The 15,719-nt window shown below is 37.0% G+C and overlaps 2 protein-coding genes across 2 annotated transcripts in view; one reads left to right on the forward strand and one right to left on the reverse strand.

Moving 5' to 3' along the window:
- The first annotated feature begins 459 nt into the window (after positions 1–459).
- On the forward strand, positions 460–1,410 carry LOC143028060 (uncharacterized). The gene has a single exon (XM_076189701.1). The coding sequence runs from the start codon at positions 460–462 to the stop codon at positions 1,408–1,410; it is 951 nt and encodes a 316-aa protein (XP_076045816.1).
- A 2,209-nt stretch (positions 1,411–3,619) lies between these two features.
- The window catches only part of LOC143028061 (uncharacterized), a 23,634-nt gene continuing 11,534 nt past the window's right edge, over positions 3,620–15,719 (reverse strand). Inside the window, exon 2 of the mRNA XM_076189702.1 lies at positions 3,620–3,703. Coding sequence (XP_076045817.1) covers positions 3,620–3,703 — 84 coding nt within the window. The remainder of the gene's footprint in view (positions 3,704–15,719) is intronic.

Consider the following 15,719-nt stretch of genomic DNA (forward strand, 5'->3'; position numbering starts at 1 on the left):
TCTTGGCGTTAAATCTATCTTGACATTAAACATCATGGTAACACAGAGCGTTACCATGACTTTTAACATCAAGATAAACTAACGCCAGAATTAGTTTTTGAACAACCCAACCCTAGACTCCTTGTTATGATATGTTATCAATGTTAGGCAACTTTTTGTGCAACAATAACACCATTTACCTTAGTCCACACATGAAAGCTGTATAATTTTAATTTAGATAACTTGGTGCACTGTATAATTTCAATTTAGATAATTTGTTTCATAAAATTAATTTCGTTTTCACACAGTATGTGCAAAAATATTGTCACTTGAAATTATATATATATTCTTATTTTTTTAATAATACATTTTCTTTCAATAATAAGTAAATAATAATAGCAAGATTTGGAGGACTGGCCGAAACGTCGTACCCTGTAGAGTTCTGGCCGAAACGTCAGTGGCCGAAACATCCTACATTCCATGCGCTCCCCTCCTGCACTGTTCATACCTGATAATTTGAGGCAAACAACAGACCAGCGTAGCTTCCTGCTCCATGACAGTGGGCGTGGAGATGTTCATCGGATGCTTATTTTCAGCACAGATCAGTTTCTTCAGACCTTACATGACTCTGAACACTGGATGTGTGATGGTACATTCAAAGTGTCGCCATCCCTTTTCTATCAAGTGTACACTGTGCATGCTTTGATACGAAACAATGTGCTTCCCTGCATTTTTGTTCTACTCCCAAATAAGCAACAAGTCACATACTCTCAAATGTGGACTGAGATCAAGTCACTGAAACCTGGCCTAGCTCCAAGAAGTGTACAGATCGACTTTGAACTAGCTTCCAAAGCTGCACTCATTGAAGCATTTTCTCAAACGCACATTTTACGGCTGTTACTTTCACCTGGGACAATCGCTCTGGAGAAAAGATTCAAGAAACGGACTGCAACGTTATATTTGAAAGACGAAAATGTTCGGATGGCACTGAAAATGCTCCTTTCTCTTGCCTTTCTATCTGTGGATGAAGTGAGCGATGCCTTTGATGAATTGGTGGCAGACTACCCAGCAGAAGTAATGCCTCTCGTGAATTACTTCGAAGACAACTACGTGGGGCGGAGGAACAGACGGGGAGACAGACGACAGCCATTGTTTCCTGTACATATGTGGAGTGTGAAAGCCAGGCAAGATGCAGGGCTGCCACGAACCAACAACCAGCTGGAGAGTTGGCATATAGCTTTCCAGGGATCAACGGAAACCCATCATCCTACCATCTTTCGATTCATCGAAGCCTTAAGACGGGAGGAAGCCCTTCAACGGACGAACCGAACCCAGCTCCTACAAGGCAGAGACCTGACTCAGCGAATGAAAAAAATACGTGACAATGAACGCACGAATCACTGCTGTGCAGCAAAATCGAGATCAGTATGATCTTCTGGAATTTCTTCGAGCCCTCGCTCACAATTTAGAAATAAACGTTGCTTGATCACTTGATGACAGATTTTTATTGTAAGGCTTGATAACTTTCTGTTGTTTGGCTTGACTAGACTTTTTCTTTTTAAATCATGTGCCTTCTATAGTTATCCCAAATAAAAAGTTGTTTTAGATTCCCTTTGGGTTTCAATTTTTATCACTGAGCAGTTACATGCAGTTGATGCGATAATGTCGCTGTTATGACAGTCGCTCTTATAATACAATCGCTATTATGTGGTCGCTGTTGTGATGGTCGCTGTTTTGAAAGAATCGCGATTGTGAAGTCGCTGTTATGACAGTCGCTATTTGGAACCCGAGCCATACACACACACACACACACACACACACACACACACACACACACACACACACACACACACACACACACACACACACACACACACACACACACACACACACACACACACACACACACACACACACACACACACGCACACACACACACACACACACACACACACACACACACACACACACACACACACGCACACACACACACACGCACACACACACAACACACACACACACACACACACACACACACACACACACACACACACACACACACACACACACACACACACACACACACACACACACACACACACACACACACACACACACACTCAAAGACCAAAGACCAAGTGAATACACACACACACACACACACACACACACACACACACACACACACACACACACACACACACACACACACACACACACAACTCGTGGCGGAATTGGTAGATTTCCCGGCTGCCACTACGGAGGTCCGGGCTCGAATCCCGCCAAGGGCTGAAATAATTTCAGTATCGCTGCGCTGCGGGTTGTTACTCCAACTCTCGTGGGCGGAGAGTTGGGTGTGTGTGTGTGTACGTGTAAGGTCACAGCATTACTCATAGACCGGTCATATACGAGCTCTGAGCTCTCTTCCGGGAGGGAAAAGTCTGTCGATCACGAATCAAACACGTGGTCCAATGACCATGGTGAATCACACACACACACTCACACACAGAGACATACCACAGAACCCTTCCTCGAGAAGCAGCAGCAAATGCGAGCTAGGGACATTCAATTGTTCGACCTCCTGCATGACCTCTTGCCCAGCAGCTGGAGAAATGCTCCAGAGTCCGGGCTCCCTCGTGAGAGCACAAACACAAACAGTGGTGCTCTGCCTCGGGTCTCTCTCTCTCTCACATGAGGTGCTCATATCCGCGTGCATATGACATTGCATCAAGATACGTATTGCAATATAAATGAGTACACAGGGGCAAGGGGATTAAACACATACACACACACATTTATACATACATACATACATACATACATACATACATACATACATACATACATACATACATACATACATACATACATACATACATACATACATACATATATACATACACACACATACATACATACACACATACACACAGATTTTTTTTTACATGGTTTATCCCTACTTAGCGACTATATTTGTCACAACAGAGCTAAGAATGCTTAAATCATAAGCTCTATCAAGGGGTAGGCTAACTAATCTGTTTTTGTTTCGTAATCCTGAAATCCACCTCCTTACGATCTGAACTTTCACAAGCTGTGGTTTACTAACAATCGTTATGTGCAGGAAGTAGTGGTGAGATGATAGCGGGACTGGTGTTTTTTTTTTCTTTTCTTTTCTTTTCTATTTTTTTATCCAGGATTGGGCATGTATAAAATAAGTCTTGCTCACAGGCATCATAAGCTGATTAAGAACATCAGTTATGTTTTGAAGATATGTGGGGTTTGATTGCTAATATAGGATTTGTTAGATATTGTTCCTAGCACATATCAATATATTCAAAACTGCTGATTGAAGAACTGGGCAACAATTTGTTACGTAGAGATGTTTATGCACCTTAACTTAAACTGGAAAAACAAAGACAGCGACATCATATCATATAATATCAAAAGTCCGAACGGGTCAAGATTATCCTTGAGCAGGGCAGGACTCATAGTCATGGAACGAAATTGTACAAATCGACTAGGTTTAAGAAGGAAATAGACAAAACCTGATTTACAACAGTGATCAACAAATGGAATAGACTAGTTTATTACCATGTAACTACTATGTAATGAGCGCTGAAATCATTGGGGACAATTGAATTTACCGATTCACCCAACCATAGAACTTGATATCTGGGTCATGTGTGATAAATGCTGTGATATGAACGATGGTGTACTTCATTTCCTGCGCAATTGAGTAGTTTTAAGATCATATTAATTGTTAAAGTAATGCACTTAGGCCTACCTCTCCTCCCGAACGATCTGGGGGGAAATGTGGGAAATCGGGGTTTTTGGGTGGGGAGAATTTACGCATGGAGTAATGACTGTTGCAGAAGACGTCTAAAAAAATCAACGCATAATATCAAATAACAAACACACAGATTCTACCTTCTATGTAGGGATTGCGGCGCTGAACTCAAAATAAGCCATATGATATTTGTTATTGTTATTGACCTACGATTCCAACGAATAGCAACATTAGCAATGAATAGCTACTTTTACCCAACTGACGTCTTCCTTAGGTTCCTCTTGTCTTTCTCCTAAACATTGGGTTCTTGGGATCGGCGATTATTACATCCAGTAACGGCCGTTACCCCCAATAACTAGTAATTGGTACAAGATTTTAACATACATAAGCGCGAGCGTATGTTTTGCCCACGCGTTCTCACATATATATATTTTTTTCGCTACATTGGAGCGTTGTTCTGGGAGTAGCGTTGCCTCATCTCCAATTTATACGTTACTTGCTACATTAGAGTGCTGTTGTAGAGTAGCGTTGCCTCATCTCCAATTTTTACGCTAGCTGGACAACTTAATGGGGGAAGTGTTAATATTAATGGGAGAAATGTTAAAGAGGCATTGAATGTCAATGAAGGACCAAATAATAATATAGAGCAAGCTATATAAATAAAAAACAAAATGATAATGTAAGGGTTGATTCACACTATCGGTCCGGTCGCGCTCCACTCCCGCTACGCTCTCGGTCCGGTCCAATATTGTCTCATTAATTTCAATGGAAGCATTCACACTGGCACTCTCGCTCCAGTCTCGCTCCGGTCACGGTTCCGTCAAAAGATATTTTTACTGGAGCGAGACTGGACCGTGAGCGCCAGTGTGAACTCAGTTGCCACGGTCCTGCTCCACTCCAGTCGAGATTCACCCTTCATATAAGCAAGTTGTGTTACCCTCTGTCCTACCAAACCATGGATAATCCAAAGGAAACACCACAATGGTATCATGAGAAAGTTAGAAAAATGATAAAAATACATTTTCTTTTTATTTATCACTGATACAATGACAATGCGTACAGCGAGGATATTCATAAGCACCAACTGAATACAATATAACCTACAAAACTTACTTTAATTTTGTGGATTTAGATGAAATGCTAATAGAATTAGTCAAAAGGTAAACCAGAGCTGTATGACCTGACTTCGCTGCACTACAGTGATAATGTTTGCATACTTATCATATTGCCAAGGTACTGAGCGAAAAAAATACACATTATTAACCGAAGAAAGAAATTCCATATGTATAATAACAACCTATTATCCACTGCGGAAATGCATCTCCTTAGCTCACTCAACTGGGGAGCTGAAATAATCTTTCAGTGTTTCTCTCGCGCCAAAAGCCTCCTTTGTAGCATTTCCCCCTCTTCCTCTCATTGGACGTACTGTGTTTGACAACAGTATCTGGTAATGCAACAGCATTTGGGTGTATCAGATTGTGAAGTATGCATGTTATTGTAATGATTGCATTAGCGTTAGAAGGCATAGCTTTAAGTTTCCTTAAATATATTCTGAAGGTTTGCAGTAGAATACCAAATGTGCACTCAACTATCCTCCTGGCTCTAGATAATCTATAATTAAAAATCCTCTTCTCTATCTTATGTTCAGTCTGTGAACCTGGGTAGGGCCTCATCAAATTTCTCTTCAGCGGGAAAGCCTCATCTCCCACTATAACGTATGGTGCAAGCACATCAGTGCCAGGAAGTGCAGCATCTTCTTGTACATTTCAAGTCATCCTCAATTTTGGATAGTATTTTCTCAAATGTTCCTTTGTTCATTCTGAAATAGCTGTGGAATTTACTCTCATCATCAATAAGACGAGGATACAGAGTATGAAATTCTCCTTCAGTCTTCCTATCTTGCAACATAGGATGAACCCACAATCTCTTTCTTTTTCTATTTTGTTTTCCTTCTTCTTCTTCTTCATCAAGTGCAATAGCGAATATTGCCAACTCGGCGTCAGAAAAGTCACACTTCCTTCGTAACTGATGGTAAGACTTCTACTGGTATCGAGAGTGGAGCGCGACCGGACCGATAGTGTAAATCAACCCTAAGACATTATATTGAAACTCAAAACGTGTCAAAAAGAAATAATCACAAGTTTCTTAAAACCATGTACTCTATTGCTCGTAGTATTAGGAACAAATTTCAAGAAATACAGGCGTATGTCAAAAGCAAAAATCTCGATATGATAGGAATAACTGAGACATGGTTAAATGGTACAGAGTTCGAAGCTGAATTTATTATTGCGGGATCTAAACACATTCATCAGGATAGAAACCACAAGAAAGGGGCGGGGGGTGTCCTGTTGTACGTTAAAAACAATGTTCATGCTTGCGTTTTAGAGAAAGTGAAACAGGATGCATATGATAGTTTGTGGGTTGAGTTAACCCAAACAAATTGCCAAAAAATGAATATAGGTGTAATGTATAGGCCAAAGACATTATTATTAGCAGACGACAAACTGTTATATCAAGAACTGTCTAGTTTCTGCAACCAGGATTTAATGATAATGGGTGATTTCAATTTTACTAACATTGATTGGATGACCTTTGAACATGGCCATATAGGTAGTCGCTTGATTGATTTTCTTGGTGACAATTACTTAATTCAGCATATAAAAGAGCCCACAAGATATGGAAACTTACTCGATCTATTGATCACTAGCCACGAAAGCATGGTAACTGATGTAGAAGTCGGTGAATCTGTTGCAAATAGCGATCACAACTTAGATTCAAACTCCTAAAAAGTTTTAGAATAGATACGTGTGTTTCTAAAATACCTGATTTCAGTAAAGCTCAGTTCATAGGACTATGTCAGGAGCTTCAGCTTACAGATTGGGAGGCAAAATTAAACGAAAGACCTGTAGATCAGATGTGGGAAATATTTCAAAATATGCTCACTAAGATGATTCATACTTACATCCCTTTTAAGGACAGACGTCCCCCAAATCAGGCTCTCCCAAAGTGGCTCGACAAAGAAACTGAAAAAAGTACTGCTAAAAAGAGACAGGCTTATAAGAAATATAAGTGCTCGGGTTCATCTAATAACTATGAAAGTTATGTATCAATACAGAGAGATTTAAAAAAGGCAATAAGAAAAAGAAAACGACAATACGAAATGAACATTGCTGATAAATCCAAAGAGAATCTCAAAGAATTCTATAGTTACATTAGAGATAAAAAGGTTGTTAGGAATCACATTGGTCCACTATTATCTGCTGACGGTCAACTTGAATATTCAAATGAAGGAATGTGTAATATCTTAAACAATTATTTTAGCTCGGTATTCGTAAACGAAACACCGCAAAGTGAACTCCAAACTGAAACCTGTGAAAAATCTAGGGTAAACCTACTCACTACGGTAAATATAACAAAAGAAAAAATTAAAAGGTGTATAGACAAACTCAAAGTTAATAAAACACCAGGGCCTGACGGTTGGCATCCAAGAATCTTAAAGGAAATGGAAAATGAGATTGTTGTTCCATTAGAAATTATTTTCAAGAAATCCATCATATCCGGAGATGTCCCAAGAGAATGGAAGCTAGCTAACGTTACTCCCATATTCAAAAAAGGTGACAAAAAGAAACCAAATAACTATAGGCCTATAAGTTTGACTTCAATCGTAGGAAAAATAATGGAAACTATCATCAGAGATGCTATCGAACATCATTTAGAAAGTAACCGTTTGATAAATGATAGCCAGCATGGTTTCAGACGGAAACGTTCTTGCGTGACTAACTTACTCGAATTCTACAACACAGTTATCTCGAATTATGACAAAAGAAACAATATAGATTTGATATATCTAGACTTTGCAAAAGCTTTTGATACCGTCCCACACGAAAGACTACTTACTAAATTAGCTTTACACGGAATAAGTGGTAGCCTATCAGGTTGGACTAGTAATTGGTTGAATGGTCGAAAACAGAGAGTTGTTTTAAATGGAAAAAACTTCTTGATGAAAAAATGTTACAAGTGGAGTTCCTCAAGGTCCCTTTCTTGGGCCACTTCTATTCATAGTATATATAAATGATATAGACCATGGACTAAAATCTACTGTTTCCAAATTTGCTGATGATACAAAACTGTGCGGAATGGCAAATGATCATTTAAACCAATTAGATATTCAAGAAGATTTAGATAAATTACAGCAATGGTCTAAAAAGTGGCTAATGAAATTTAACACAAGTAAATGCAAGGTAATGCACATGGGTGAAAATAATAGTAAGCACGATTGCAAGTTATTTGGAAATTCGTTAACAAAAGTGGAGAGTGGAAAAGATCTCGGCGTAATTATCAGTAACGACCTCAAATCATCCAAGCAGTGTATTACAGCATCTGAGAAAGCAAATAAAATTCTAGGACTGATTGCGCGATCTTTTGATTTCAAAAGTCCATCACTCATTAACAAGCTATATAAATCGTTAGTTCGTCCACATTTGGAATATGCTGTTTCCGTATGGTCACCGAATCTCATTAAAGACATTGACAGACTGGAAAAAGTACAACGGCGAGCCACAAAACTGATTCCAAATATCAAAAATAAATCATACGAAAATCGACTAAAACATATGAATCTGTTTTCCATAAAAAAACGTAGACTCAGAGGTGACTTGATACAGGTCTTTAAGATTTTAAAGGGAATCGACAACATCAAAAGTGACAAAATTTTCACATTGAATGAGAATCAGACAAGAAACAATGGTCTCAATCTGTCCGGAAATAGATTCAATTTGGAAGTAGGTAGAAACAACTTTGCTAACCGTGTAGTTAATGAATGGAATAAACTTACTGCACAGGTAGTGCAAAGTATTTCAGTTCGAAGCTTGAAGAATCATTTAGATAAACACCTAAGTAAGATGTTGTAATGATTATAATTTATTCTATATTATTTGTTTTTGTTTTGTTATCATTTGTCTGTTTGATTTTCATTTATCATTAGTTATATGTCAATTTATTATTATTTACTATTTACCTGTTTGTTTATCATTTAACTATACCTATGCTTTTATTTGTGTATTTTATTTGCTATTTACATTAATATATTTTTTATTTGTTACTTTATTATTGTTATGATTTTTTTCGCATCCGACCTAGATATGGATCAATAGGTCTCCTGTCGGCATGCTCCGCCTTTGTAATCCTTTGTAATCAATTGCTTCAGCGAAAAGACGCTGAGAAGCTGAAGCAGCAATGGGCTTTACTTGTTGTTTGTTCAAGAAAGTCGATTCCCGGAAAATGTTAAGGATTGTGTTTTTGGTACGAGTAACAATATGCGAAGTCTCAATGGATTTGTAAAGATTATGACAAGCGGTAGCCTCTTAACAATAATCGTGTTTTCTCACGATTCTATTCTACCTGATAGGATTTAACTTCCACAATTAAACTCTTCACCTTTCTGCTTTGGAAGCTTAGATTTAATAAAAAATTACGCCTCAGTCTTGGGGAAAATAAATTGTGAAAGTACTAAAAGGATCATAACGTGTATTTTGGTATGCATATATATATATATATATATATATATATATATATATATACATATATATGTATATATATGTATATATGTATATATATATGTTTATATATATATATATATATATATATATATGTATATGTATATATGTGAATATATGCATATGTATATGCATGTATATATATATATATATATACATATATATATGTATATATATGTACATATATACATGTACATATATACATGTACATATATACATGTACATATATACATGTATATATATATGTATATATATATACATACATAAATATATACACACACACACACACACACACACACACACACACACACACACACACACACATATATATATATATATATATATATATATATATATATATATACACACGTGAATAAAAGATTTAGCGTGATTTTTGCCATTCTAACATAATTCTTAGCTAACATATTCCCGTGTGACATCATGTCGCACAGTCGTGAAAACATTTCACATAGTATACTAAAATGGGTATAATTTGCTCATGTTATTGGGTTATTCTAATAAAAAAATATCATAAAAACCTAAGTTATAATGAAGAATAAAAAATCAAGCATGATTTTTGCCAGTCTAGCATAATTTTTAGTGTTTGTCTAATATATTACTATGTGACGTCGTGTCGAACAATGGTGAGAACATTTCACATAATTGCACTAAATAATTCTCCTATGACATTGGGCTATGTGAAATGTTTTCACAACCGCGCGACACGACGTCACACGGGAATATGTTAGACAAGAACTAATAATTATGTTAGACTGGCAAAAATCATGCTTAATCTTTTATTCTTTATAATTAATTAGGTTTTTATGATATTTTTCATCAAAATGGCCCAATGTCATGGGTGAATTATACCCATTTTAGTATATCATGTGAAATGTTTTCACGACCGCGCGACATGACGTCACACGGGAATATGTTAGACAACAACTAAAAATCATGCTAGACTGGCAAAAATCATATTTAATCTCTTATTCTCTATAATGAATTAGGCCTTGATGATATTTTTCCATTAAAATAGCCCAATTTCATGGGTGAATTATGCCCATTTTAATATATCATCATGTGGAATGTTTTCACGACCAGGCGACATGACGTCACACGGGAATATATTAGGCAACAGCTAAAAATGATGCTAGACTGGGAAAAATCATGCTTAATCTTTTATTCTGCACAATAAATTAGGTTTTTGTGTTTTTTCATTAAAACAGCTCAATGTCATGGGTGAATTATGCCCCTTTTAGTATATCATTTGAAATGTTTTCACGATCGCGCGACATGACGTCACACAGAAATATATTAGGCAACCAAAAATTATGCTAGACTGGCAAAACTCACGTGTAATCTTTTTTCAGAATAAAATAGGTTTTTATGATATTTTTTCATTAAAATGGCCCATTTCATAGATGAATTATTGTCACTGATCACTTGTGACTCGTAAAATCTGGCTGAATTATACATATACAAAAACAACTGATTAACTAATATATCAATTACAGTTTGAAAAAACTGAGTGGCTTGCGAGAGTATCACCAATTTCCGTAATTGAAGTTCGAAACTCTGAAGCATCAAATACCAAGACTTGGAAAATCTGAAGCTTCAAAACTCCGAAGCGCGAAGGGTAGAAGAAGGGAGAATGACCAGAGAGAATGACCAGAATGGACAGTCATGAATCGACACAGCTGCTGAAAGATTCTGACACACACACACACACACACACACACACACACACACACACACACACACACACACACACACACACACACACACACACACACACACACACACACACACACACACACACACACACACACACACACACACACACACACACACACACACACACACACACACACACACACACATACACACACACACACACACACACACACACACACACACACACACACACACACACACACACACACACACACACACACACACTTCAACGAATGGACGGCTTAGAAGACGTTCTGAAGAAAATTGAAGTCTGTGGATCCCAACACAAAGAGAAGTGCCTATTGTTTTTACAGGATGGGGGGGGAAATTGCTCGTGGAGTAGTGGGAAAGTAGGGAAAGAGGAAAAGGGGAGGGATTACTGAGGGAAATGGAAGGAAATGAGGAGGGAGTAGACTTGGCCCAGGCAGACAGGCGAAAGGTAAACAAAAGGCCCCCCGATCAGCTGAGCGACGATGAAATGTCTAATAAAAACGTAAAGATTAGAAGCATAGATAAGAGCAATACAGTAGAAAGTGATGAGAATATTTTCCAGGGATTTAAAGAGGGTGGGGGGACACAAATCCCCCCCCCACACACACACACACACACCCCGACTGACAAGACTAGAAGAGAAGGTCGATAAGATGATCGAGGACTTGGAGCGTAGGTTCGGTGATGTTAACAAAATTATACGGAGAGTTGAAAAATTGGAAGAACTAGAGAAGGCGAACAAAAACTTAACTAAGGAAATTGAAGAATTAAAGAAACAGTTGAGGGAAGTAAAAGATGAGAATAAAGTCTTAAAGGAGAATAATAAGGAGAACAAGGAGGGTTGGAAAAAAATTCAAGAAAATAGCAAAGTTGCATTCACTGACATAATCAGACAGCAAATGAATGAACAAACTGAAAACTCAGTTATTAAAGTGATGAGACAGAAGGAGAATATAGTAAGAGACCTAGCAGACAAAAAGAAATGTATAATTATATTAGGAATGGAAGAGAAACATAACCCAGATAGAACCACAAGAATCAAGGAGGAAAATGAAAAAGTAAGAAATTTACTAGAATTAGTTCAGGAAGATGAACCAGAAATAATGAAACAAATCGAAGAGAAATTCAGGATAGGGAAATATAGTACAGACAAGATCAGACCAATTAAGATTAAATTCAGGTCACAAACTACGGCTGAGAATATCTTATCCAAAACAGGGAAACTAGCAACAAGTGAACAATATAAAAAGGTATGGATAAAAAGGGAAATGAATAAAGAGGAAAGAGAGGAAGAAAAACAGAAAAGACTTGAATCAAAGGAAAAAAACGAGATAAGAACGGAGTCAGAAAAAGAGAGATTCTATTGGAGAGTAGTGAATATGAAACTAAAGAAAGTCGACATACAAGAGAAAAACAAAAGGGAAACAGAGAACACAATGGAAGTGGCAGAAAACTAAGAGTGTCTTACACAAATATAGATGGATTAATAACAGGATTGAATGAGCTGAATGATTATTTGAAAGAAAAAGAACCAGACATAATGGGAATTGTAGAAACAAAATTAAAAGGTCCACTACCACCCAACAGTGTAGGACATGATGCATATAAATATTGGATTAGAAACAGAGTGAAAAAGGAAGGGGGTGGAGTTATGTTCCTGACTAAGAAGGATATAAACGTGAAGTGTGTCACATATGGAAAGAATACAGTAGAGATGATAATGATGGAAGTAGAAGACAGAGATAAGAAGAACAGAAAGTTTGTGATAAATTATGTGCCCCCAAAAACAGCCTCATGGGAAGAGAGTGAACATAAAAGTATGTTAGAGGACACAAAGATAACATTAAACAAGATAATGGAATAGGGAGGAAAAATAGTTATGATGGGCGACTTTAATTGCAAAGAAATCTGCTGGGAAGAAATGACAGTAAAGGGTGGTGACGGCTCATGGTGAAACGCTCTACTTGAGATAGTTACTGACCATACAATGACACAATGGATACAGGAGAACACTAGGTATAGAAATGAAGAAGAGACATCGAGACTAGACCTAGTAATTACATCCGAACCTAGAATAGTGGACAAAATTGAATATAAAACACCAATAAGTAAAAGTGACCACATATTGATTGAACTGGAACTTAATGAAGAAAAATATATGAAAAGAAATGAACAATACAGAAAAGGAAGAATGATGTATGAAAAAACAAACTTTGATAAAATAAGAGAATTCTTTCAAAAGGAAAACTGGGAAGAAATATACAAAGAAGAAACAGCAGTAGAAGAGAAATGGAATATTTTGACAAAAAATTACAAAAAAGGAGTGGAAAAGTATGTCCCAAGACAAAAACAAGAAAAAGAATATGTAAAATGCTGGTACAACAAAAGCTGTAGGGAGTTAAAAGACAAAAGAGACAAAGCCTGGACCAGATGGAAAAAAGACAGAAGACCTGAAAAATGGAAAATATATACCTGTTATAGAAATGAATATGTACAAATGTGCAGAGAGGAAAAGAGAAAATATGAAAAAGATATCATAGAAAAGTGTAAAGATCAACCAAAACTATTCTACAGATTTGTAAACAATAAACTGAAAAACAAACAAGACTTGGAGAAATTAATACAGGAGGGAGTTGAATACACTGAGGAAATGGAAATGGCGGAAATTATGAACAAACATTTTAAATCAGTGTTTACAAGGGAGAACATACAACCTGAAGAGAACGAATGGAAAGAGAAAGTCCCCCCTATGGAAGAAATAGAAGTAACAAAGAATGAAATATTAACACACTTGAGTAATCTTGATGTCAGAATATCGCATGGACCAGATGAAATAGCAAACTGGATACTGAAAGAATGCAGGAATGAACTGGCAGACAAAATACATAGCATACTAAATAGTTCCTTGAAAGAAGGAAAAGTTCCAGAAGATTGGAAAAAAGCAAATATAGTACCTATATATAAAGGAGGAAATAAAGAAGAACCTACAAACTATAGACCAGTCTCCCTAACAAGTACAATAGCAAAAATTTGTGAAAGAATTATCAAAAGTAGATGGGTAAAATATTTAGAAAAAAATAAAGTGTTAAATCCAAGGCAATTTGGATTCAGACAAGGACGATCATGCGTCACCAATCTAATATATTTCTATTCAAGGCTAATAGATATAATAAAAGAAAGAGATGGATGGGCGGACTGTGCATTTTTAGATCTAAAGAAAGCTTTTGACAAAGTACCACATAAGAAGCTGCTTAAGAAATTAGAAACTGAAGGAGGAATACAGGGAAAACTACTAAATTGGATGGAGGACTTTTTGCAAGAAAGAAAAATGAGAGTAGTGATAAGAAATCAGCACTCAAAATGGGATGAAGTAATAAGCGGTGTTCCGCAGGGAACAGTTCTGGCCCCAATAATGTTTGCTATATAAATTAATGATATGGATGAAGGAATAGAAAGCTATATGAGCTTCTTTGCAGATGATGCAAAATTACTGAAAAGAGTGAAAACTGAAGAAGATTGTGAATCACTACAGAGAGATCTAAATAAAGTACAAGAATGGAGTAGGAAGTGGGAGATGGAGTTCAATACAAAAAAGTGTAGTATAATGGAATTTGGAAAAAGCAAAAACAGAATAACAGGAGCATATAAATTGGGAGAAGAAGGAATAAAAAGAGTAGAAAATGAGAAGGACCTGGGAGTCATTGTTATGAATAATATGTCACCTGAGAAACATATAAATAAGATTTTTGGAGAAACTTATAATCTAATAAGAACAATCAAAGTTGCATTTACATACCTGGATGAAGAAATGGTGAAGAAAATCCTAATCACCCTGATAAGACCAAGATTGGAATATGCAGCAACGATATGGTCACCAAGTACAAAAAAATGTATAAAAAAACTTGAAAGAATACAAAGAGCAATTACAAAATTGGCACCAACACTCTCAAAACTATCATATGAAGAGAGACTACAAAAACTTGAACTACAGACACTAGAGCAAAGAAGAGAGAGAGGAGATTTGATAGCTATTTACAGAATCATGAAAGGCATAGAAATTACTGACAGAGAGAATCTGATAAAATGGGATGACAGAAATACTAGAGGACACGGAAAGAAAATAAAAAAAGACAGCTATAGAAGAGATTTGAAAAATGAGAAAGTGGTGTGTGCAAAAACAATACATGAATTTAAAAATAGTTTAGATAAAATGAGATATGAAGACGGGACCCCACGAGCATAGCTCCCCTTCCCGTAAAATACAACTAGGTACAACTAGGTAAATACACACACTTACACACATTTACACACACACATGCACTTACACACGCACACACACACATGCGCTTACACACACATACACACACACATGCACTTACACACACACACATGCACTTACACACACACACATGCACTTACACACACACATGCACTTACACACACACACACACACACACACACACACACACACACACACACACACACACACACACACACACACACACACACACACACACACACACACACACACACACACACACACACACACACACACACACACACACACACACACACACACACACTTACACACATATACATGTACTTACACACGCACACACACATGCGCTTACACACACACACACACACACACACACACAGATGCACTTACACAC

The sequence above is a fragment of the Oratosquilla oratoria genome, chromosome 9 (genome assembly GCF_046742065.1).
Source record: "Oratosquilla oratoria isolate Oo_2021 chromosome 9, ASM4674206v1, whole genome shotgun sequence".
Lineage (NCBI taxonomy): Eukaryota > Metazoa > Arthropoda > Malacostraca > Stomatopoda > Squillidae > Oratosquilla > Oratosquilla oratoria.

Excerpts from the sequence above, each read along its gene's own strand:
- LOC143028060 (XM_076189701.1), top strand. The coding sequence starts at position 460 with ATGCGCTCCCCTCCTGCACTGTTCATACCTGATAATTTGAGGCAAACA.